The following is a 26,398-nucleotide window of genomic DNA, read 5'->3' on the forward strand; positions in this document are numbered from 1 at the left end:
AGAAAGAGTTGTACTCGCACGGGCCTTACCCTACTACCTACATATCCTTTTTGACGAATCAGAGGTACCATAGCTCGGCTAACTAATTTCTATTTGCTTTGTGTTTTTTAGGTGAACGAGTTACATTCGCACTCCGCGGCTCAACCGTTGGAGCCTTATGTTGGGAATAGAGCGGAAATAACAAGCTCTTAAGAAAAGAAAATCAAAGAGTTTTGCTTGTGTTTTAAAAGATGCATTAGGAAAACCTAAGCTAAGAGGGAAAGCTTGCTACCTATGTTGTCATACAAAAGGTGAAAGTCTATACCAAACTAGCAACCTACGGGGGTAAAAGCGAAAACAAACAAGAATATCAAACAAACAATCTCGACTCGTGAACACACACCTACAGGTGCAGACCTTGTAGTAGAAAAGTGGTCCCTCCATAGCCAAGGGGAGCGTATCACCCGAGTCAACCAAGCATTAGACCGAGGAGATGTGAATCTTTAACTGCGGCATTGTATTACCGAGGCAAAGAGGAGCAGAGGAAAATTGATGCGCGCATACATCGAGCGTCAACGTCAGACGACGTGAGCTAAGAAATGTGGGGGTCCGATTGCATGGACCCACTTCACTTTACCCGTTTGGGCCTTCGACTCGACGATCTTGGGGACTTGTCTAGAGCTCTGAACTTGCAAAAAGTAAGCATAAGGATGATCTAGGGACTGAAAGTTGCGGGGGTTGATTGCGAACCCTCTGTACTTGCTTTCTCGAGGACTTACAATAGCCTTTGTTAGGACTTTCTGCAAGCGCAAACGTTAACACACCGACAAAAACAGATTTGACAAATGAGAGTGAGAGACGTGTAATATGAATTCATACGAGACTCGTACGATAGCACGGATATCTTACGAGTTTTTTAAAGCTACTTACAATAAAAAACTGATGGAGTATGGTTTAGACTACTTTTAAGTTATTAAATTATACTATGCATTTATTGTTGGGAGAAAATCACAAACACAACAAAATAATTCAACCATACGAACTCTCCCAAATATCACATGCAACTTAGAGATAATCAACAAAAAACACACCAAACAACACAACACAACACAATTTTAGCGTGAAAAAATCTCCGTTAACTAGGAGTAAAAATCACGGGACTGGTCGGCCACTTAAAAATCTCCACTATAATTAACAGTGAGTACAAGCAAGGTTCTCTCTAACACTAGTTAGAGGCATACATAAACACAATCAATCTTTGAATACAACAAGAACAAAGAAAGACAAAACAATTCAGAAACACCAAGAAATTTTGACTTCAAAGATCGACTCGACATACTGACTTAAAAGCTCAGAATTCAATCTCCATCGTTCAGAATTTGCTCCAATTAGTCATGAACATTGTGCCAAAATTTCAGGACGATCCGACCGTTGTATTTTGTGCAAGTTCCGATTTCGTAGAACTGCTATGTGCTGAAATGGGGTTGCGAGAATAGAGTTTTCTCTATAACTTTTCTTGTTGTTTCTCTCACACAATGAATGAATGACCTAATTCTCTTTGTAGGTAACAATAAAGACTTACACACATGAGTCAATAACCCACATCCATTTAGGTTTTGTAGGTAACAAAAAAGACTTACACACATGAGTCACTAACCCACATCCATTTAGGTCACTCCAAAGAGGAGGGAAAACCCAACATTTATAATAATGTATGATAGTCAATTCTCCTTCCATCCCAAAATATGTGTAATGTTTGTAAAATATATGTCATAATAAAATAAGTGTGACTTTTAGTTTTCAATACAATTTAAAATGTTAGACTTTTAACTTTCAATTGTACCATCTAATTACTCTTTTAATTTATATTAATGATTAATGATAATTAAGAATAATTTAATAAAATTGTCTTCCTCTTTGTCATTTATTATATATTTTTAATATGTGTGAAAGTATCACATATAATATCACATATACTAGACAACAATAAAACGTCAAACCATCATTAGCATTATCATATTCTTTTTAAGAGGTGCAATATGAGAGAGAAAGTCTCGGTCTCTCTCCCTTATCTCTAGAAGTTCTGGGTTTCTTCTTCTTTCTCAATGGCGTGGAAGTGAGCGATTAAGAAGGTTTACAGAAATTTATCTCCAATATGGGATTGCTTCCCTTTTGGAGGTAGTCAGTCGGGCGTTGGAGATTTGTTAACTTCTTTTTATTTTTCGAATTTTCCAGATAGATGCAAGGCAATGGATATGTTCAAGTTGTTTGGTTGTGTGGGAGAGGTGGTGGAGGTGGTGATACCTCCAAGGCTTAATAAATTCGGGAAGCGGTTTGGATTCTCAAGATTTAAAGAGGTGAAGGATGGAAGGATGGTAGCAGTTCGGCTTGATAACATTTTAATAGACGGGAATAAAATTTATGCTAACCAACCTAGATTTCAAAGAAGTGGAAGGAAGGTTAGAGTTTGTGATGAGAGGAAGAACTCGGGGAGCAGAAAGGAGGAAGTTCCGGTCTTTGCAAATCGTTGGGTAGATGAATCCAGAACTTTTGCAGATATTGTCATGGGGGAAAGTAAGAAAAAAGACGCTCAGGAGGATGAGGTTTTTCTCATTTTTTCGTCGGGTGTAGAGCTTAAGAATAGATGGAAGAAAGCTTTTATTGGGGGAGTTTTGTTTCCGGGAGATCTTACAACATTCAAACTCACTTAGAGATTGAAGGTTTCTTCTCGATCAAAGTCCATCCGATGGGAGAAAATATTTGCTTGTTAGAGGAGATGGAGGAAGGAATAATAAAAGAATTGATAGAAAATGGGAAATGGTGGCGGCAAAAGTGGTTTAAATCTGTTAAACCTTGGCAGGAAAATGATGTAGACGTGGAAAGGGTGGTGTGGATTAGAATTTATGGGGTTCCTTGTCATGCATGGTGTAGTGATTTTTTTAAATCCCTAGCAAATTGGTTGGGTTCTTTCGTTTGTTTGGATGAGAACACCATGGCTGGAAGCTCCATGGACACAACTAGGTGTATGGTGAGGGTTAAAGCAAGCTTCACCTTACCTGAGTTATTACAGATAGCGATAGATGGAAAACCTTTCTCTTTACATCTCAGGGAATATTCTTACGGTCCCCTTAGGATTACGGCTCAGAAGGCCCCAGAGTTGAGTTTGAAATCATCTTCTTTGTCGAGTTCGTCGAGTATAGCAGCGTCGTTGGATTCTGAGAAAGAGGAAGACGGGGAGTTTATCCCGGATTCTCTCATGGACCCATCAGATAAAGGGAGGGTTGTTCTTCATAGAGTAGTAGAGGATTTACAGAAGCAGAATAAGGAGGCGGCATCGGTCAAACCTTTTACCAAAGGGGTTTGTTCAGAACTTTCTGAAAGTTCTGACAACTTTTTGAATGGAGGGTCAATATCAAAAGGGGCGGAAGAGACATTTGATGGGGCTTTACAATCGATTTTGGAGGATAAAAAGAAGAAAAAAGGTTTTAAGCAGCAGCTTTTAGTGTTATCCTCTGAACACACGATTTCAGATCCAGAATCTTCTAGCAGGGATGCGGCGGTTCAGCATTTGGGGTTGGGACCGAAACCTAGTAGATCTAGTAGTGTTCAGTCTTTAACCATTCTCAGTGACGTGGAGAGAGATTTTTGTAGGGACCCACGTAATAAAGGAGTTCTCTTGAAACAAGGCATAGAGGCGGATGGGCCTTTGTTTAATCTTTTATCAAGGCCCAATAAGAAGTTAAAAAAGAAAGTCCTGGTGGAAGAAGTGGGCCATCTAGAGGTGGGTTATGCTAGAAACAAACCTTGTTTTGAAGCCAGTGTGTTCCCTTGTGTTATAGCGGACTCGGTTTCTTCTGACAGGCTTCTGGTTTCTAAAAAAATTTCAGTAGGTTCCCTCTCGGACAATTCAGACATTGTTAGATGTAATTCAAGACTCTTATCTAACTTTGGTTCTGAAGGGGATATAAAACTGAAAAAAGTTATGCTTAAAATTGGAGTGGGGTCGGGAGGAGATAACAGAGGGCAAGAAGTGAAGAAATTGGAAGGCAAGAAGGGGCAATTAAATTATTTCAAATGATTATTGGGAGCTTAAACATTAGGGGAGGAGGCAGTCTTATCAAGAGGAAGAGGATAAGGAGTATTATCAATAAAGGGAGGGCAGATTTTTTTCTCATTCAAGAAACTAAAATGGTGGAGGTATCTGTTTCAGTTGCTGGGAGCTTTTGGGGAAAGGAAGAGTGTGGTTTTTCTTTTTCTGCTTCGGTTGGAATGGCTGGAGGCTTACTTATGCTTTGGAGTAGCAAAACAGTGTCGATTTTGGCTAGCTTTAGAGGTGAGGGATACCTTGGTTCGAAGGTGGAATGGAAAGGAGGTATTTTTTATATTGTTAATGTTTACTCCCCTTGTTCTCTAGTTTTAAAGCGGGCTTTGTGGTCGCGGTTATTAGCTTTGAAAAACTTACATAATGATGGGGAGTGGATTTTGGGAGGTGATTTTAATGCGGTGAAGAATCAGAGAGAAAGAGTGGGGCGTTCCATGAGAAGTAGTAATGTAGAATGGAGGGATTTCTCGGATTTTATTGAAGGAAGTGGTTTGATGGATGTTGCGTGTAAAGGAAAGAAGTTCTCTTGGTTTAGTGGGGATGGTAAATCAAATAGTAGAATTGATAGATTTCTAGTCTCGGATAATATCGTTCGTTCGTGGGGTGTTGTTGGTCAATTGATAGGAAATAGGGATATTTCCGATCATTGTCCGATTTGGTTATTGTTCGATAAAGTTGATTGGGGTCCCAAGCCTTTTATTTTTAACAATGAGTGGTTTTCCGATAAGAACTTTTTATCTTTTGTGAAAGAGGAATGGAAGGGAATGGAAGTTCTTGGTAGAGGAGACTTTGTTTTAAAGGAGAAGCTTCGTCTTATCAAAGATAGATTGAGATGGTGGAATTTGAATATTTTTGGGAAGGTGGATTTGGAAGTAGAAGACGGTGTTAGAGTTTTAAATGACTCGGATGATAGGGAGATGTGGGAAGAGGAGGTCCATCTTAACAAAATTAAAGCTTCAAGGAAGATTTGGTTAAATCTTAAACTTAAGGAGAATATGTTAATTCAAAAATCAAGGCTAAGGTGGCTAAATGATGGAGATTCCAATAGTAAATTCTTTTATCGTGTTATGAAAGAAAGGCGGAGTAAGAATCATATTTGCTCTTTGAACACTAGTGGTGGAGTGGTAGAATCGGTCGGAGGGGTCAAGGAGGTGGTGAGAGGGCATTTTGAACATAAGTTTAAGGAGGAGTTCTTTAATAGGCCTTTTTTGGAAGGCGTTTTGGTTCATTCTTTGAGCGTGGAAGATAGAGATTCGCTAGAGGTGCTTTTTTCGGAGGAGGAGATTAAAGAGGCGGTGTGGAGTTGAGATGGTTCGAAAAGCATGGGTCCGGATGGTATTTCTCTCCTTTTCTTTAAGAAGTGTTGGAATTTTGTTAAAGAAGATATGGTTTCTTGTTTTAATGCTTTTTATTCGGGAACCGTTATTTCTAAGGCTATTATTTCTTCTTTTCTAACTCTTGTCCCTAAAAAATACAATCCGTTAGATCTTGATGATTATCGCCCGATTTGTTTGGTGGGAAGCATTTACAAGATGATCTCTAAGCTGTTGGCTTGTCGGATTAAGAGAGTCCTCTCTTCTATCATATCCATTAATCAAAGTGCTTTTGTGCCGGGTAGACAAATGCTTGATGGAGTGGTAGTTGCTAATGAAATCGTGGACTATGCTAGCAAGGAAGGAAAGGAGTGTCTTCTTTTTAAAGTAGACTTCGAAAAAGCTTATGATAATGTGAGTTGGAATTTCCTTAGGTACATGATGAGGAGGATGGGTTTTGGAGAGTTGTGGATGCGTTTGATGGAGTTGATTATTTTTTCTAGTAAGATGTCGGTTCTTGTTAATGGTAGCCCTACAAAATAATTTGTAGTAGAGAGGGGTTTAAGGCAAGGAGATCCTATTTCTCCTTTTCTTTTTGTTATAGTAGCGGAAGGGCTAAGGGCTTTGGTTGGTAAGGCGGTGGAAAATGGAGACTTTGTTGGTTTTAATGTAATCGGGAGATGTGAAATAGATATTCTCCAATTTGCGGATGATACTCTATTAATTGGAGATGGGAGTTGGAATCATCTATGGGCCATTAAAGCGGTGTTGAGGGGTTTCGAAAAGGTGTCGGGTCTAAAAATCAATTTTCATAAAAGCAAGTTGATAGGTATTAATATCAATCTGCATGTATTGGAAGTTGCTACTAACTTTCTTTCTTGTGGATCGGAAGATAAAGAATTCAAATTTCTAGGTATTATGGTCGGGATAAATCCGAGAAGGATTTCCTCTTGGAAACCGTTGATGGATAATGTGAGAAGAGGAAGTTGAATTCGTGGAAAGGCCGGTGGCTTAGTTTTGGGGGAAGGACCACTCTTCTTAAGTCGGTGTTGAGTAGTATGGCGATTTTCACTCTTTCTTTCTATAAAGCTCCTAAGAAGGTTATAGAGGAGTTAAATAAATTGCAAAGTAATTTCCTATGGGGAGGTTCGGAGGGGAATTGGAAAACGCATTGGGTTAGTTGGAAGGATTTGTGTCTTCCGGTGGAGAAGGGTGGGCTTGGTTTTAGAAACCTAGAAGACTTCAATAAGGCCCTTCTTTTGAAGTGGAATTGGAGAATTTTTGGAGAGACTAATTCTATTTGGTTTCGGTTTTTGAAGGCGAGATATGTGGATGTCAAGCTAAGAGCCACATTTTGTTCTATGATGAAGTATTCCGAGCGGTCTTCTTCGGTGTGGTGGAGGGATATTTCATCCTTGGAGAACAAAACATCATCGGAGTTTTTTACTAACAATTGTTTTTTCATGTAGGTAATGGTTGTTCTATTTCTTTTTGGTATGCCCATTGGTTGAAAGAAGGTATTCTAAAAGATCTTTTTCTGGAGTTGTTCAACATCTCTCTCTTGAAGGATGCCTCTATTGGTGCTATGGGGGGTTGGAAGGATGGATGTTGGAATTGGAGTGACCTTGGCATTGTTATTAATGCTCAGCCAAGAAGGGAGCAAGCCGCAGCATTTTCAGTATTGGCTGCAGCACCTTCCATGCCTTACAACAGTGTTGCCGAAGCAGCTAGCTCTTTTACCAATGGGGCAGAACGTGGTGGTTTAAGCAACAGTGCAATGCAAATGGTCCCTTCCATTATGAGTCAGGCAGAATTGTTGAAAAGTTTATTATTGAATGCAACTCTGTGTGCGGATAGGCAGGACTCGGCTTCTTGGGCTCACGAGCTTAGCGGATTTTATTCGATAGCCTCCTGCTGCTACGGGATGAACAGAAGGCATTCTCCCTTCGGGCCGACAAACCATTTTGATTACATTTTCAAAGAGATGTGGAAGGCGGAGGTTCCTCTTAAAGTCAAAGCGTTCGGTTGGCGTTGCTTCCTAAACAAAATTCCAACCAAAGATTTACTTGTGAAAAGAGGTATTATTTTAGCTTCGGATGTTAAGTGTGTTCTTTGTGAGGAAACAATCGAAACTTTGTTTCATTCTTTTTTCAATTGCCGTTATGTCGAAACTGTTTGGATGGAGATGGTCGATTGGATATGAATGTCTTACATTTGTTTTGAAGATTTAAAGGAGAACTTTCGGTGTTGGAGCAATTATGTTAGAGCGAAGAAGGTTAAAAAAGGGAAGGAGGGAATCATTTGGCTCGCTATTCTTTGGAGCATATGGTTACGGAGGAATGATATAGTTTTCAACAACTCGTCTTGGAATTCAAGAGATGTTGTTTGGAGTTGTAAGGCTCTAATTTGGAGATGGTCGTTTATCGGGAAAATTACGCGTGCCAATTGTAATTTCTTTGAGTTTAGCAATAATCCGTTGTTGTACTTAAGTTAGGTTACAATAGGTGTGTAATTTTCTTGGGGTGGTGTGTTCTTGAACTTGGTGTAATCTTTGGTTTCCTTTAATATATCTTGCTTTTAAAAAAAAATCACATATACTAATAAATATTTAATTAAGAACAATTTTATACAATTATTATATTTATTTATTCAATTATTATTTTTTAATCTTTATCTTTATGTAAAATCTTTAAAAAAAAAAACTTTTATTTTGAGAAGAAGAGAGTACTCTTTGTAGATTACTTTTAGTTTTACTCCCACCGTTTTTTATTATAAGTCGTTTTAGACTTTTCACACAGATTAAGAAAAATAATAATTGTTGTATGAAAATGAGAAATTATGAAGGTTTTTACAAAATTATCCTTTATTAATGACATGTGGAACATAAATTTATATAATTGAAAGGAGAGAGAATAATAAATATTTAAGGATATAATAAGAAAAATAATACTAATTATTCATTGGAATTGTAAAGCGACTTATATTTAAATACAATTTTTTTTTCCAAAACTGACTTGTAATAAAAAACTGAGGGAGTAATTTGTAATCCTTAATGAGCCATATAGTTGAGTTCATGATTGAAAAGGGGCCGCAGAAGTCGAAAATACAATGCACCATTCATTTCATCTTGTCATTTTCTAGGAAACTACTCTCATCATGCGCCGTTTTAACACTTTAATTAATTATTAGTTATACTATTAATTGCTAATTACCTCTCTTAAGTCACCAACTTTACTTATATGAGCATGAAGCTTTAACCTTTCATTTACACTTCCTCCTTTGTTTCAAACTTCAAAGTTATTAAGGTTTAACAAGACATATACTTTTGACTGTTTTCGTTACTTAGGTGCATGTCTACAGATATGTTTCTCCTTAACGATTGCTTTAGAGTTGAGGAAGAACAAAAGATAGAGACGGCTAGTAAAGCAAGTGAAGAAGATTATCTTAAACGTGACGGCCTTTTAGATATTGTACTGTCATGGCCCTTCTTGGATGTTCTCAACGAAAATATTTACAAAGACAAGGTTTCTTTTACTCCCTTTTAACACTCACAATGAAAAGTGCCCATTTATGGATTTATTGTATTGTTATAGCTATTTATTCTAACGTTGAAATTATTACATTTTTTTACTGGTTTGAAAAACCAAAACCTATGTTCTCTCAGGTTCACAAGATTCCGGAGACGTTTAACTCAGTAACAGATTACAAGAACTCTTTTGTTCCTCTTTTGATTGAAGAAATGCGCACTGATTTATCTTCAAGTTTGTTTGGGGTGTCCAGAGCTCCTTTGCGCGAAATCAAGCACATTGAAAACAGCAGGCGAATTTCACTTCCTGAAGCTCAAGAGCAAAACATACAGTTCAATCACATCATACAGTTGATGAGTGCAGCTGAATCTGATGAAGTTGAAGATGGTGTAAATTATGTCCCTGAATCAGGAGATCTCATTGCATTCACAAACATAAGGCCTAAATGCTATACTGACTTGAACACTCTCAAAAGTCACTACCATATTGCCTATGTTGAATGGGCAAAAAAAGAAAATCTATCAAAAGTTAATGGAGAAAAATATGATTATTTTTATAGAATATCTGTTCGATCTTCCAAACACATAGAGATGAATATTGAATATGACTGCTGCAACAATAAAGAGCTGAAACTGTATGCAGTTTACCTTATGAACATGACGACAAGTCTTTGTATTTGGAATGCCCTGTGTTCAATCTCATGCGTGAATATAATTAACACAGTTTTGGGGCCGCATCAAATTGTAAGAATAAACTGTTTATATGAATGGATTTTTTCCTTCATTTACAATTCCTGCATGGAAAATTGCTGTGAAGTACACCTGCAGTATATATGTGTAACCTAATTAATGCTTGTTTGTATTTCAGACTAGAGAAAGCTGCCAACGTTGTCTGTCTGAACCAGAAATTAGATCTTCTTTCATCAAAGATGACGTGGTAATTCTTTCTCAGAATCTGAATGAATCCCAAGAGGATGCAGTTTCAAGCTGTGTTAGTATGATGAATTGCAGACACGCTGATATCAAACTTATTTGGGGACCACCAGGGACAGGGAAAACAAAGACAGTTGCATGCTTATTATTTTCTCTACTCAAGTTTAAAACAAGAACATTGGTATGTGCTCCAACTAATACTGCAGTTTTGGAAGTGGCAATTCGGTTGCATAGGTTAGCTATGAATTCACTTGAACATGATAGATATGGTTTGGGTGACATTGTGCTATTTGGCAATAGTAAGAGGATGAAGTTAAGTTCTCATCCAGGCCTTGAAGATATCTTTCTTGATAACCGGGTCCGGAATCTCATGCAGTGCTTTGATCCAAATACTGGATGGGACAGTAACTTGCAATCCATGATACAGTTGATCAATTCCATGAAAGAATTGGCTAAGAAAGAGTCTAGTGAAGTAGTTGAATACAAGAAGAAATTTTGTGAACAAAGAGAGAAGCTTGAGTTCTTCATGCAAACCTTATACACACACATGCCAACATCTCTCATTTCACTGGAAATGGTGACAAAAATGCTTCAAGCTATTGACTTGCTAAGGTCTCTTGGAATTTCCTTGACACCGGCCAAATTCAAGAAAAGAGATGAATGCCTTAACATACTAAGTTCGCTTTCTGAGACCGTAGACCTACCTAAACTTGACAAGATTGTTTTAAGGGGAGGTATCTTCACGAGAGTTGTCGATAGAGTTCAAGTAGAAAAATTTTGCTTGTCGAATGCTTGTCTAATTTTCTGTACTGCATCAAGTTCTATTAAAATGAACTCAGCAAAGGTGAAACCAGTGAAATTTTTAGTTATTGATGAGGCTGCACAGCTAAAAGAATGTGAATCCACAATTCCGTTACAGTTATCAGGTCTTCGCCACTGTGTCCTAATCGGAGATGAGAAACAACTTCCAGCATTTGTAAATAGTAAGGTACTTGATCATTCAACATTGTATTTAATTGTTTACTTTTCTTTGTAATCAATGTTTTTGTCTAATATGTTCAAAACTTTTGTATAATTGTAGATTGCAGATAATTGTGAATTTGGACGGAGTTTGTTTGAGAGGTTGGCAATTTTAGGATACAAGAGGCATATGCTTAACGTTCAATACAGAATGCATCCTTCCATCAGTTTGTTCCCATGCAAAGAGTTCTATGGTGAAAAGCTTTTTGATGCTCCTGTTGTAAGGGAAGAAAGCTATAACAAGCTCTTCCTTGAAGGAGATATGTATGGTCCTTATTCTTTTATTAACATAGCTAAGGGTACAGAAAAATTTGGACATGGACAAAGTCTAAAGAACATGGTTGAGGTTGCTGTTATTTCAAAGATACTTGAAAACCTTAAACAACGTGAGTTTCTCTATCTTGTACTACGAGGTTGCTGTTATTGACTAATTTAATATGAAATATGCATTCGTACTTGTAACCATTTGTTTTCTTTGCAGAGTTCATGAGGACAAAGAAGAAAGTTAGCATAGGAATAATATCTCCATATAATGCTCAAGTTTATGAAATCAAGGAGAAAGTTAAGCAATTCATTTGGTGTTCTAATTCCAAGTTCGCTGTTAATGTTCGTTCTATTGATGGTTTTCAAGGTGGCGAGGAAGATATTATAATAATATCTACTGTGAGATCCAATGGAAGTGGTAATGTAGGTTTTCTTTCAAATAGACAGAGAACAAATGTGGCTATTACTAGGGCTAGGTATGTAAAACATTAGTATTCATTTGGTTTTGTGATGTTGTTTCTATGTTTACTTAAAACTGAGTTCATTTATCTGTGCAGATATTGCCTATGGATATTAGGAAATGAATCTACTCTAATCAACAGTGACTCTGTTTGGAGAAATATAGTTGTTGATGCTAAGAAAAGGGGTTGTTTCCATAATGCTGAAGAGGACAAGAAATTGGGCCAGGCTATTGAGGATGTCTTATTCGATCTCCAGCTGCTCGAAAAATCCGAGTCTCGGTTTAAGAAACCAAAGCTAGATGGAAAACCAATACTTGAAGAATCTGATTCTTGGTTTAAGATACAAAATCAATATCTGAAGAATCCGAGCCTCGATTTAAAATAAAAAACTAAGTTTAGGTGGAAAATTAAAAAATCAACTAGTCCCTCCCTTTAGTGCCATTTGTGGTGGTGAATTATTTATTCTGGTGGTGATTCTGATTTGTTTAAGATGTTTATGAGTTTGATGAAAAACATAGTAGCCTTGTTAATTTTTGTGCTTTGAATATCCACCAAGTTTTTTAATCCAGGCAATAGTTTTATACAACTCTTTTGCATATATTCTTAGAGTTCATCATTTAGTCAACAAAATTAAATCTGAGCACAATTTATAACTAAATCCTTAACATTTTTAAACTACAGATTTAGTTAAAAAGCTCACATTCATTCACCTCAACTTGCCACAACTGCAATTTGCATGTTCTGTCCGTCCTCTAGCCGATGCTGTTGCCTGCTCCGTCAACACCATTGTCAAAGATTGGCTTTTAGCTGGGAACGGTTACTTTTTGGTTCATTAGTGTTATAGATAATTTAGGGGTGGACAAATTTCATCTAACAGATCGAACCCGGCGGATCCATTTAATTTGTTTTGCAAACGATTCGGGGTTTGATCAGGTGTCGGATTAATTCGGTTATTTAATTTGGATAATAATTACTTCCGTCGAGCTCAAGCTCAAATTATTATTTTAGACAAGTTAGAAAATCAAATCTAACAAAACTTAAGTACTATTTTTTTTTTTATTATAATAGGATGACATATTATAAAAATGGGATTGATATTATTGTAATTTTATTATATTTTTATAATTTAATAGTGATTGTTTACTCACAAGCATACTAAAACATGTTTATGAAATTTTGAAGGTTATTTAATTTGTTGTCTAAATATGATAATAATAAATTAATGTTAAATAATATTGAAAATGTTATATATATATATATATATATATATATATATATATATATATATATATATATATTTAATAATAAAAATAATTCTTCTTACCAATAATATTGAAAATATAATAAGCCTTTCTTAAAATTTTGATTTTTTTCTTAAAATTAAAAAATAAATGGTTAAATATACGTTGTTCCCTACCATTGTAGTGAGTTTTGATTTTTCCTCCTATACAAAAAAATTTTGATTTCCCCTTATAATTTCTTTTAATCCTCCCCCCTCCCCCTAAGCAGCGTATAATCTTAACACTAAATTTGGGGATAAATAAAAAAAATTTTACAGGGGGTAACTTGGCTCTTAGGGGATAAAAGACATTGAATTTTCACATTTTAAGGGGGATCCAAAATTATTTTACTGGGGTAAACCGAATCTCGCATATATTTCAAGGGATAAAGTGGTATTAACCCAAAATTAAATGTTGTGAATTTTATAAAAAATTATTTTTATGAATTTAGCTAATAAATATTAAATCAATCAAATCCACTAAATTTATCCAATAAACTTATTTAACTGAATTCTATTATCAATAACAATAAAGTTCATTTTCAATCAATACTTTAATACGTGAGGGAAAAAACAATAGCATTCAAAACAAATTATCTCAAGCAATGATAACCTATAAGCATAAATTATAACAGAATAAAGCTAAAAAAGATGAAAGGTTTGTTTACCTAATTCGATCAAAAAATTTACTCTAGGAAGAGAGCGGCTCTCCAATTTACTTTACTCAGAAAATTGCTACAAGAAAATAGTCTTCACCTTCATAGTTCCCAAGAACAATCATGAAGGCTCCCATGGATAAACCTTTATTTTCTACTCAAGTGTTTCTCAACCTCTCAAACTCTTAATATATGAATCACTCTTACATATTCCCTTAGATAATTCGAAAAGTTTCCCAAAACCTTTGTCTTTCTAAGTTTTCCCTTGAGAATACCATAAACCTTATAAACTTTAAAATTATCACACTTACATATTGTTAGCTGAAGATTTCGTTTTGTAGTATTTGTCCTTCGAAGAAGTAGAAAATCGAAGGAAAGATGGTTACTGATAGCCATCCCTTAAAAATAAAAGAATGGCTACTGATGGTCATGCTTCGAGAATAAAGATTTCTAAGTTCGCTGTGAAGATAATGAATACTGAAAGCTAGTGAAAAGTATGTGTCTTCGGGGACTTAGACAAAATTTATAAATATATTTAAGTATTACTACTTAGCGTGTTTTCGTAGTGTTTTAATACACTGCCACGCGTCGAAGACGGACTCAGGCGGGAAGATTTGAAATTCGAAGACGGTTTCGTAACTGTCCAAGTAACAGATGGCGTCGCTAGAAGTTCTTATGAGAAACGTGGCAGCAGATTAGTGTAGGACCGTTAAGGTCGAAACTAGTATAAATAGGAGTCTTAATGTTAGGATTCTGTGTGTTCATTTTGTACAAATCACTCACATATTTACTCAAGTATCAAGCGTTAAGAGAAAGAGTTCGCTGAGAAAATGTACGTATGACACCACCACTTTAATACATGTGTATTATCTTTTGTTTTTAAATATCTTCCAGAATTACTGCATTTCGTTTACTTCTTGCCATTTACATTTCTGTATCTTTACTTTAATGTCATTTACTTTCGAATTACTTTCATGTTATTTACTTTCAAAGTCTTTAACGTTTCTGCAGTTTAAGATTCTTTACGTTTTAATAGTCCTTTTAATTTCATATGTTATGTTACTTATCTTTTCGTTGAAGTCACATTTATATATAACAAAGTGATTATCAAGACTATTTGTTCTTTAATCGAACAACGCTTATTGAAAAAGACAAATCATGAATATGGTTCGAATGAACATTGATAACAATCTTCTTGACTATGTGTCCTAGGATCAATCTAGTCGATCCTGCGAGTAACCAAATCATATTTATTATAGTTTGGAAGACTAGCGGTTGTTTACCGGAAATCACCGTAAACAAATTGGCACGCCCAGTGGAACAGTGTCAAAGACAGATTGTTTTAATCAATTGCTTTATTTTTGTCTAGACAATATCAAGATCTTGTATGAACCTTAGGAGCGGTAAATTAAAGAACAGTGCACAACCGATTCCCAAACGAAGGTACAACAAGAAAATGGTCGTTACGGCCAGTGCAGGGGGTGATCGAGATCCCCCACAAGGTTCAGGATCAGGAGCGGCAAATTCGACTTCTACTCAAGGAACACGAGATGCAACGGGTCCAAATGGATCGAGACCTGCAGATAATTCCCAGGCTTTGCCTGAAAATAATACAGGGCCTTCAGGGACTATTCCAGTTTCAGTGTCGATAACCGCACCCTCATCCACAAGCGCAGAGGACGTATTGTTTGCCTCGACAAATGCTGCAAATAATTTGTCTGGTCAAGGCACGAATTCTGCTTTCGAATGGAGACCAAATAGTTCATATGGAATGTCATACCCATATGGAACAGGCGTACGAGGGGCAGGATCTATATATGCCCCAACTAACAATGCGACATTTTCACCAAATGTTAGTTCAGTGGGTCGAAGTGCCCATAACACTAGTTTTGCTACCCAGGTGCCCCACTTTACCACAAACAACCAAGCAGCATTTCGACAAGGAATGGATGCAAGCAACCATGATATGGTAGGGGTTTTGGCCAGAGAATTGACTTCAGTTTTAAGCCCACTAATGGCAAATGTTACTACTACAAATAGAGAAAACATGGAGACTTTCCAAAAGATATCATCTCAAATGAATCGAATGGCGGAATTCATGGGAGTAACACCACCTAAAAGGAAAGACAAACAGCCTTCGAATCAAGAAGAGAGGCCCATTTTGGAACGTGTACAAGATGTAGTTCCGTCATCTCGGACAGCCACTAGGGATGTAGGCCCCTCACGAAGAACAGAGATGTTCGAAGGAACTCCAGTAATTAACTTAGAAGCTTCAAATCAAAGAGCCGTCCCCGTTCGACAGGAAACGGAGGAGGAGCGACCCAGATTAAGGATTGTAGGTAGGAACGAACACCCAGATGAGGTTGTTCAAAGAGTCAGAAGAGAAAATCTGGCTACAGAAAATAACTTAACTGCCATGATAGAAAGGGTTATGGCCAATAATGGCCTTAGTACTGAACTTAGACGTCCAAACTATACATCCCCTATATCAGATTATATCATGCAGACAGAATTGCCTAGGGGCACTAAGGTACCCAAATTTACAAAATTTCCAGGCGAAACTAATGAGTCAACGGTGGAACATATTGCTAGATATTTGACAGAAGCAGGAGACTTAGCGGGAAACGAGGATTTAAGGATCAAATATTTCCCTAGTTCGCTGACAAAGAATGCCTTCATTTGGTTTACTACTTTGCCACCAAATTCGATAGATGCATGGGCATACTTAGAAAGGCTTTTCCATGAGCAATTCTACATGGGTCAAACTAAGATAAGTTTGAAAGAATTGGCCAGTGTTAAAAGAAAATTCACAGTAACAATTGATGATTATTTGAATAGGTTCCGTTTGTTGAAATCAAGGTGTTTTACAACAGTCCCAGAGCATGAACTTGTCGAAATGGTTGTAGGTGGTCTAGATTATTCAATAAGAAAGAAACTAGATACCCAATACCTTAGGGACATGGCCCAATTATCAGACAGGGTTCGACAAGTCGAACGCCTGAAAGCAGAAAAAGTTAGGGCGAATAAAAGTTATAAGAAAGAAATAGTAGCGTACGTCGAAGCCGAGGACGTTGATGATGAGTCTTTCAATGACTCATATAGCCCTGAAGAAGTCGAAATAGACTTGGCTGAATTGAAAGAAGCGCCACCTTACGCCTGCAAATTGCTAAATCCTGCAAATGGAAAAAACCCGGTAGAAAACGATAAGAATGATAGGTTCCCTAAGAAAATTTATACATTCGACATTACCAAGTGTGGTGAAATATTTGATTTATTGGTAAAGGATGGCCAAATGATACTACATCCAAATTCAAAAATTCCTCCGTTGGAACAACGGAAGAAAAGAGGTTTTTGTAAATATCATGGGTTTTTAGGCCATAAAACTTCTCAATGTTTTCTTTTCAGGGATCTAATTCAAAATGCTCTCAATGATGGAAGGTTGAAGTTTGCTGACAAGACCAAGAGTCATATGAGGGTCGATACCAATCCCCTGAACATTGCTGACGCCAGCCTCTGTGAGGTAGAAGATATCAACATGGTGGAGGCATCTGAAGTTGAAGTTGTGGAAACTAAAGCAATGTTCAATGGAAAGCAGGCTACTGAAAGCCTAAAAGGTGACATAGTCTTCAACACTGTTGTTGGAGAATCTTCCAAGACAAAAATAACTGAAGCATCGAAGGAAGAAAACAGTGAGGCCACTGAAGACCTCAGGATGAAACTCCAGAAAATCCAGATCTCTGAAGTTCCTCCAGCAGCGGTTAACATGGTCAGCGCCAGACGACCAGTGTCTGAATTTGGCGAACTAGAGACATGGCTGACGAGGCAAAATGGGGGCATCGAAGTTCCTCCAAGAACCGAAAGCCTCAAAGAATATCTCTGGAATTGCCACGAGAGAAATGGTGGTAAGCAATGGATGTGTCCAAGGTGTTCGATCATGCTGAATCGAAGGGTCGAAGCCAACTTCGAAAGGGTTCGACGCGAAAGATGGGAACACCCAGGAAGGGAGCCAAATCCCCTACTACAACTGTATCCAAAGATGGAGGAAAGCTTGGTAGGATTTTTGGTCAGATGCCACAAAGAAAACACTGAAGTTGCTCTGTGCCCAAGATGTGGGGCAGTCTATGATGAAATGCTAGCACGATCATTCGAACGTGTGTACTGCTACATGAGTCGAGAAACTCAGGGGTTGCGTCCTAACCTGTACGGTTTCGACATATGGACTCCAACAAAGAGGCCTGATAGCCCACACCCCAGAGCTCGAAGGGTAACTTTCAAAATCCCTGCAGATGCGCCAAGGGATAGGTGGGTGCAAGCTGATGCAAGAACCAACAAATGGCGAAGTTGGGACCAAGGTGGTAGAACTGCAATGGCATATAGGAAATAATTTCAAAGACCAAATCGAGAGGCGTATCGATTGGAGAATTATAAAGGAAAAAATCCTATGTCTCGGTCCCAGTGGAGAAGGCATCAGAGAATAAAAAAGGCTCAGAAGGAATACAGGCCAAGAGAAGCTGGAGAATCTAGTAGCAACCAAGTCCCATACCAGGGGGCAAAGTCAAACAAACCTCCGGTGGAACGCAGATTATTCGAAGCTGAAAAACTCTTGGATGAAGAAGAAAAGATGCGTTCAAATTCCTGGAAAGAAGAGGATAGAATGACAAATGATTTTGATTCTGATGGAGTGTCATCTATAAACTTGAATTGCAATGTTGTTTCCGTACTCCCTCACGAGTTTAATCAGGAAACTGAAGAGGAAGACTGTGAAGAGGCTGATATCGAAGAAATGACAAAACACAGACCTGTGTGTTACTATGTGCTGAATAATGGTGCAGTAGAAGAACAGAATGCTTTCTTCGAAAGGCCTGATGAGGGTATGCGAAATCATTTGAAGCCACTCTATATCAGGGCTAAGATTGAGAACGTTGGCATTAATAAAGTCCTAGTTGATGGGGGAGCAGCAGTGAACCTAATGCCTCAATACATGCTAAAAAGAATTGGTATGTTCGATACGGATATAAGGCCACATAACATGGTTTTATCTAACTACGAAGGCAAAATAGGACAAACACTGGGAGTTGTTCAAGTCAATTTGACAGTAGGCTCAGTTACCAGGCCAACCATGTTCATGGTTATACCAGCAAAGGCAAACTACAACCTTTTGCTTGGTAGGGAATGGATTCATGGGGTAGCAGCTGTGCCCTCAACAATGCATCAGAGGGTGACAATTTGGAGAGAAGATGGTATAGTGGAGAATATCGAAGGTGATCAGAGTTACTACATGGCTGAAGTCAACCAGGTGAACAAAACCAACTTCGATAGGAACCTGGCAAACATAGGCCCTTGTCATGCTGCAGAAGAGATGTATACCCCAAATAAAAATGCATTGTACTATTTAACTTTACACCCAAATGGATTCCAATGGGATAGAGAGATCATGGATGGTCCACCAGATACAGCACCATTAGAGAATTATCCGACAGTACGGCCAACAGGCTGGGACGATGACATTAATCATGTCTGAGTCTTCGTTCTTCGAAAAGATTTCGGCCTATGTGGCCGAGAACAAAAGGAAGGCGGCTCTCGAAGCCGAACTATCAAATACAAAGATAGATGCAGTTCTAACCAAAGAAGGAATAACAGAATTGGAGATACGTACGAGTTTCGAACTCCCTGAACACGCGGCTCCAGACGAAGAGATCATAAGAGAAGAACCAAACCAAAGGTTGGATGCAATATACGACGAGGAACCTTTGGGATTCGAAAAAGACCCAATGGCGTCAAACATAAAGATGTTGGCCCAAGATCCACTTGAAGAAGTAAATCTTGGAGACAATGATCAAAAAAGGATAACATATATCAGCGCGAAACTAGAACCAGAATTGAAAGCAACGGTCATCAAAATGCAAAAAGAAAACAGAGATTGTTTTGCTTGGGACTATGATGAGATGCCTGGTCTAGGAAGGGATTTAGTCGAACTAAAATTACCAATAAAAGAAGGGAAGAAGCCCATAAAGCAAACTCCCAGAAGATTCGCGCCAGAGATTCACTCGAAGATTAAAGCAGAGGTCGAAAGACTCTTATGTTGCAAATTTATCCAAACTACAAGGTATGTTGAGTGGATTGCTAATATAGTACCTGTAATTAAAAAGAATGGCTCATTAAGAGTATGCATAGACTTTCGTGACCTTAATGCAGCTACTCCTAAAGACGAGTATCCCATGCCTGTAGCAGAAATGCTAGTAGACTCAGCCGCAGGTTTTGAGTATTTGAGCATGTTGGATGGATATTCGGGATACAATCAAATTTTTATAGCAGAAGATGATGTATCCAAAACAGCATTTCGTTGCCCAGGGGCAATAGGCACTTACGAATGGGTTGTGATGCCTTTTGGTTTGAAAAATGCTGGGGCAACTTATCAGAGAGCAATGAATTCTATATTTCATGACTTTATAGAAACATTCATGCAAGTGTATATAGATGACATTGTGGTAAAATCTACCTCGGGTATGAATCATCTCGATCATCTGAGCCAATCATTCGAAAGAATGAGGAAATATGGCTTGAAGATGAACCCCCTTAAATGTGCTTTCTTTGTGCAGGCAGGTGATTTCTTGGGGTTCGTAGTCCACAAAAAAGGGATAGAAATTAACCAGAACAAGACGAAAGCCATTAGGGAAACCAAGTCCCCATCCATGAAGAAAGAACTACAATCATTATTGGGTAAGATAAATTTCTTAAGGAGATTTATCTCTAACTTGAGTGGACGCACGCAGGCTTTCTCCCCTCTACTTCGGCTTAAGCAAGAAAAATTCGAATGGCGTGCTGAACATCAAGAAGCTTTCGATCAGATAAAGCAATACTTGACTTGTCCACCAATTCTGTCTCCCCCAAATGGGAAGAAGCACATGCGCCTATACATTTCAGCGTCAGATAAAACAATAGGCAGCATGCTGGCCCAGGAAGATGAGAATGGCATCGAAAGAGCCATTTATTACTTAAGTAGAGTACTCAATGATGCAGAGACTAGATATACTGATATAGAAAAACTCTGCCTTTGTTTGTATTTCTCCTGTATCAAACTTAAGTATTATATAAAGCCAGTTGATGTTTACGTTTCATCTCATTGTGATGTTATTAAACATATGTTATCTAAGCCAATACTACATAGTCGAATTGGCAAGTGAGCTTTGGCCCTTACTGAATATTCATTAATATTTCAGCCTCTCAAGGCAATGAAAGGTCAGATTGTGTCAGACTTCATTGTCGACCATGCGGTAGTTGAGAATCATCAGCATTATGTGGACTTAAAACCTTGGAAGTTATACTTCGATGGTTCAACGCATAGAGAGGGTACTGGGGTTGGAATGTTGATAATTTCTCCTGATGGAATTCCAACAAAGCTCAAGTTTAAAATCGAAGGTCCATTATGCTCCAACAATGAAGCTGAATACGAAGCATTAATTGTTGGACTTGAGGCTTTGTTAGAATTGGGGGCAACCAGAGTCGAAATTAAAGGAGACTCCGAATTGGTCATCAAACAATTGACAAAGGAGTACAAGTGTATCAAAGAGAATTTGATCATGTATTTTGTCATCGTAAATAGGCTACTCAAGAAATTCGAATATGTGGAATTAAAACACGTATCAAGGGTGAATAACCAGGAAGCAAACGACTTGGCACAATTAGCTTCAGGATATAAAGTATCAAAAGAAAAGTTGGAAGAATTGATTGAAGTAAGAGGAAGAGCAATGTTTACTAAACTTTCGCCAAGTGATCTAGAGAACTCACAATTGGGTTATGCCAACAAGGAACAATTCGAAGTACTAAACATAGACTCGTTGGCAGACTCAGATTGGAGGAGTCCAATTATTAACTACCTAAAAAACCCTTCGACAGATACAGACAGGAAAATCAAGTATAGAGCATTGTCATATTTTCTGATGGGAAATGAATTGTTCAAGAAAACTCCTGAAGGGGTATTGTTGAAATGCTTGGGTGAAGCAGAAGCATATTTGGCTCTGTCGAACGTACATAGTGGGGCATGTGGTGCACATCAAGCAGGGCACAAAATGAAATGGCTCTTGTTTCGTTATGGGATGTATTGGCCTTCGATGTTAAAGGATTGCATAGAGTTTGCGAAAGGGTGCCAAGAGTGCCAAGAACATGCAGGTATCCAACACGCTCCAGCAAACGAATTAAGTACGATAGTAAAACCATGGCCTTTTAGGGGATGGGCATTAGATTTGATTGGAGAAATTCACCCCAAGTCATCTAAAGGTCAAAGGTACATTTTGGTAGGAATAGACTATTTCACAAAATAGGTTGAAGCAATACCACTGGCAAATGTGGATCAAGAGGCTGTGATTGAGTTTATTCAGAAACACATTATATATAGGTTTGGAATCCCAGAAAGTATAACAACTGATCAGGGATCAGTCTTTACTGGACGAAAAATGCAAGACTTTGCCAGAGAAATAGGTTTCAAGTTATTTACTTCTACACCTTACTACGCTCAAGCAAATGGACAGGTTGAAGCAGCAAACAAAATAATAATCGGCCTTATTAAGAAACATGTGGGAAAGAAACCTAAGAACTGACATAAGACTTTAGATCAAGCACTCTGGGCTTGTCGGACATCTCCAAAAGAAGCTACAAATACAACTCCTTTCCAGTTGACGTTTGGACATGATGCAGTACTCCCAATTGAGATATGTTTGCAATCGGTAAGAATACAAAGACAAGCAGACATTCCTCCCAACGTATACTGGGAGTTAATGATGAATGAGTTAGTAGATTTGGACGAAGACAGACTTCGAGCACTGGAAATGATAAAAAGGCAAAAGGAAAGAGTGTCCAGAGCATATAATAAAAAGGTGAAAGGTAAAACTTTTGTTAATAATGACTTAGTCTGGAAAGTCATTTTACCTGTAGATCGAAAGAATCAGGCACTTGGTAAATGGTCCCCACATTGGGAAGGACCCTTTCGAATCTTGAAAGTATTCTCGAACAATGCTTACGAAATTGAAGAATTAGCAGAAGATCGTAGGATCTTAAGAGTAAACGGGAAATATTTGAAAAGATATAAACCAAGTATGTACGAAGTAAAGATTGCAAAAACGTAGATACGCAGGGTACTACGAAAAGCCAAAATGGTCAGGCATGTGCCAAAACATATACGCCACATTGATCAAAATGGCTTTGCGATCAGAATAAATTTTAAATGGAAGGAAAAGAGTCTAAGGAGACACCAAAATATTTTTCATTTAAAGCATAGAAGTATATGCATTACAAAAAGATCCAAAGAACAGGATCTGAGATTACAAAAAAAAAAAAAAAAGAAGGCATAAAAAAAAGAAAAAACCTAAGGTAAAAACTAGCTAGTTGATCCTTTGGTCTAAGCCTTCCAAGGACAGCACAGGCGAGGGTTCAGCTTCGAACATATCCCTGGCTCCAGAATCACGCATCCTCCTCACTACACCTTTCTTAAGGAAAATGTAACTGAGGAGTCTCCCGTATGGAAGACAGGTCACACTCTCTCGACGGTCAACACCGATGGAGACAGCTTTAACAAGTCCTTTAAAGATCATTAAAGGAATGTTAATTTTCCTCCCTCGAAGACCACAGAGGATAAACTCCAAGTCTTCAACCAGGATGTTGTTTTCATCGATCCGCCGAGGTTGGAAGTTCCCCACGAGCATCTGGTGCCAGATCCTGATGACTTTAGCGCTAAAGCGATCATTGTCCATAAGAGTTCTCAACATGAGATGAGTAGTCATGCTGAAACTGTTGTCATCAAAAGTCGCCCCAGAATTATTGCATCTTATTAGGTTGGCAATAGTGGTGGGAGTGATGCTAAGGTGGGCATGTCGAATTGCTGAATCAATGGTGGCCCTACCTTCAGGATCTATGCTTAAAGACGCATTCATCCAAAATTCTGCCACCATGTTGGGGTAGATAGCACCCTCCAGGACTTCTTCAAAATAGAAGTTTAGTTCTTGGTTGACAAAAAGGGTTTCGATATTGATGAAGTTACGAGTAAGTTCATCCTCAGAGAGTCTGAACTCACCTTTGATGAGGGCTTTGATGTTGTAAAAGGAGAGAGTTTCAGCCATTGCAAGGTAAGAAAGGTGTTTTGAGAAAGAAGTTGTGTGTTTTCTTTTTCTGTGTTTGGTTTGGAGAGAAAGCGCATGAATGAAGAAATAAAGGCAATATTAGACCCTTTATATAGACTGGGAATACTGAAGGGTGGTTTTAAATTGTTAATGAGTGATTGGACTGCGGTTGGTTTTCCAAAGAAAGAAGTTATGGCTTCCGCCGTTTCCCGCCCTTGGAAGTTGAGAAGTAATCATGAAACTGATGCACGCACGTCTTAAACCGGCGTTTTGGAGAAAGTGACGTCACTGTTTAATAATGATTATGGCTAGAGAAGGGGAAACGTCAAGTCTAGAGGCAAGGATGCTGCGAAAGATGTTCAGGTTCTACACGTTGCATTAAATAAAAGCACTATAGAAAATCTAAAGATATATTTTGGCAGAAATGTTTAGATTCGCTAAAGTAATGCTGGCAAACATTATAGATATAAATGGGAGTCAAGCATACAAATATTATGGGTCTACAATAGTTTCGATTACAAAACAAAGGTGCAACAAGTAACAGGACTGAAAACATCTAGTTAAAATCCTCAGGGAGGTCCGTTTTGATCTTCAAGTATTGAGTCTCCCACGAAGACATACGAAGCTCAATTAGTGCCCGTTGTTTTTTCAATCTTTCGATCTCTGGCACTAATTTCTGTGCAGTCTCGAAATGTTTAATTCCCGACTGCACCACTTCGAGCAAATCTTGTTGGTTAGATTTTTGTATGGCTGCCTGACAACGTTCAGCTTCTTTTATCTTGTCCTCGAGTGCCTTTATCTCTTGTTTCCAAGAGTTGATGTTCTTCTCATAATCATCAAAGGCCTTCTGATTTTCTGAATGTTTAAGCTTGAGGGCCTCACCTTGCTTCGTTGCATCCACAGCAGAATTCCATGAAGAGTCATGAGAGGCCATTATCTCGGATAGCTCTTTTTCGACATTTTGCTTTCGAAGAATGTTGGCCTGGAGTTGCTCGAGTAGAGAGCCTAGCAGAACAATTACCTCTGAAACTTCTGTGGAAACTTGAAGCAAATCTACCTTCTTTAGAAGTTGATTTAAGTTGTGACTCTTAATAGGTTCCCGGTTGAGAACATCCACAAGATTGACCCCAAAGAATCTCTCTTTTATTTGTCGGAGGAGGCTAGGAATATCTTCTTTATCACTAGATGCTACAATTACAGCTGGAGAGACATCAAGTTCCGAAGGCGAAGAAGTATTCGCATTCATGATAGCCTTTAAGAAACTAAGAGGATCAGTTTGCTTAAGTTGTTCCAGCTCCGAAGGAGTAGGCTTCGCAGGGGAAAGCGTCGAAGTTGTCTCAGGAATGGTTTTTGTATCAAGGGTCGAAGTCCCTTGAGGATCTTGTTTTTCTGGTTGAGAAATCTCTTCCATAGCATCTTGCTCCGACGCAGTATCTTCGCTGTCATGTGTTTGGGGGTTCACATTGTCGCTGCCTGAGAATGGATGATCTTCTTCCAAATTTTTGTCTTTATGAGTAGGTGGGGATTCGTCAGTGGAGTGACTTTCTTCGACTGGTTCATTAGGCAATATGGTAGCAATTGGCCTAACATCTTCGAAGACTAGCGAGAGAACATGAGTTTGGTTCTGAGAGGTACCTATGTTAAAGTTTGACAATTACCGTAAAGTTTGTCAACATTAATGGTAAAGCCATGGTCCTTGAAACCTGAAGTGGCAGTGCCAGCGTCATCCAGCAATAACAAGGTAAATGTCAGTTCAATTATTTGGTTAAAATCACAAGATAATATGTGGGGTGGAACCCAAATACCTTGGTTGGGATATTGTCTGGACTTGAATTATGACTTTCCACAACGAAAGCATTACTAGCAGTTTTCAAAGGAGACTCTTCAGAGGATGCCTTATCACCAGGAGAAGCAGCTTTAGAGGGACTTATCCTTTTCCCTTTTCTTGAAGGGGTAACAGCTTTTTGTCTCTTCTTGTGTCCTTGTCTAGTTTGGGGAGGAGATTTATCTTCGCCATCTGAGGCAGCTGTCGAGGAAGCTTTCCGCTTCGAACCTGTTGGGGGTTTCGAGCTCTGGCAAATAGACGATAAGTAAGATGGATGCTACTCACAGATTGTACAAAATCAAGAATATGAGATGAGTATGTACCGTGGGCTTCTTGCCAGTGACGATGGAATCACTTTCACTTGGTTTGTTGCTCTTAGATGTCCCAGAATCTTTTTGGGCAGAAGCTTCCTTGATCTTCCTCCTTCGTGCAACAGCTGTAGTTGAAACTGAAATCAGTATATCAGCAAAGAAAAGAAAAGTCAGTCGAAAAGATTGTCTTAATCCAAACCTTTGAAGGATAGAAAAACACTTAGAAAGGGGGGGTTTGAATAAGTGTAGCTTTAAAAACTTGACAGATAAAAATAAATTGCACAGTTATTTTTATCCTGGTTCGTTGTTAACTAAACTACTCCAGTCCATCCCCGCAGAGATGATTTACCTCAACTGAGGATTTAATCCACTAATCGCACGGATTACAATGGTTCTCCACTTAGTCAGCAACTAAGTCTTCCAGAGTCTTCTGATCACACACTGATCACTCCAGGAACAACTGCTTAGATACCCTCTAAGACTTTTCTAGAGTCTACTGATCCACACGATCACTCTAGTTACAACTGCTTAGTTCACTCCTAAGACTTTCCTAGAGTATTCTGATCCACACGATCACTCTAGTTCCTTACAACTTAATGTAATCAATTCTAAGAGTT

The 26,398-nt window shown here is 38.3% G+C and overlaps 3 protein-coding genes across 3 annotated transcripts; all 3 read left to right on the plus strand.

Annotated features, from left to right (window-relative positions):
• Positions 1-4,167: 4,167 nt before the first annotated feature.
• Positions 4,168-5,388, plus strand: LOC131619402 (uncharacterized). Its single transcript, XM_058890501.1, has one exon. The coding sequence runs from the start codon at positions 4,168-4,170 to the stop codon at positions 5,386-5,388; it is 1,221 nt and encodes a 406-aa protein (XP_058746484.1).
• A 1,064-nt stretch (positions 5,389-6,452) lies between these two features.
• On the plus strand, positions 6,453-7,597 carry LOC131619403 (uncharacterized). Its single transcript, XM_058890502.1, has 2 exons — positions 6,453-6,750; positions 6,864-7,597. Exons 1-2 carry the CDS (start codon positions 6,453-6,455, stop codon positions 7,595-7,597), a joined length of 1,032 nt encoding a protein of 343 aa, XP_058746485.1.
• A 997-nt stretch (positions 7,598-8,594) lies between these two features.
• Positions 8,595-12,188, plus strand: LOC131617532 (helicase SEN1-like). Its single transcript, XM_058888809.1, has 6 exons — positions 8,595-8,918; positions 9,059-9,664; positions 9,789-10,841; positions 10,935-11,259; positions 11,355-11,613; positions 11,695-12,188. Exons 1-6 carry the CDS (start codon positions 8,745-8,747, stop codon positions 11,981-11,983), a joined length of 2,706 nt encoding a protein of 901 aa, XP_058744792.1. The 5' UTR covers positions 8,595-8,744; the 3' UTR covers positions 11,984-12,188.
• The last annotated feature ends 14,210 nt before the right edge of the window (positions 12,189-26,398 follow it).

Source organism: Vicia villosa, linkage group LG7 (assembly GCF_029867415.1).
Source record: "Vicia villosa cultivar HV-30 ecotype Madison, WI linkage group LG7, Vvil1.0, whole genome shotgun sequence".
Lineage (NCBI taxonomy): Eukaryota > Viridiplantae > Streptophyta > Magnoliopsida > Fabales > Fabaceae > Vicia > Vicia villosa.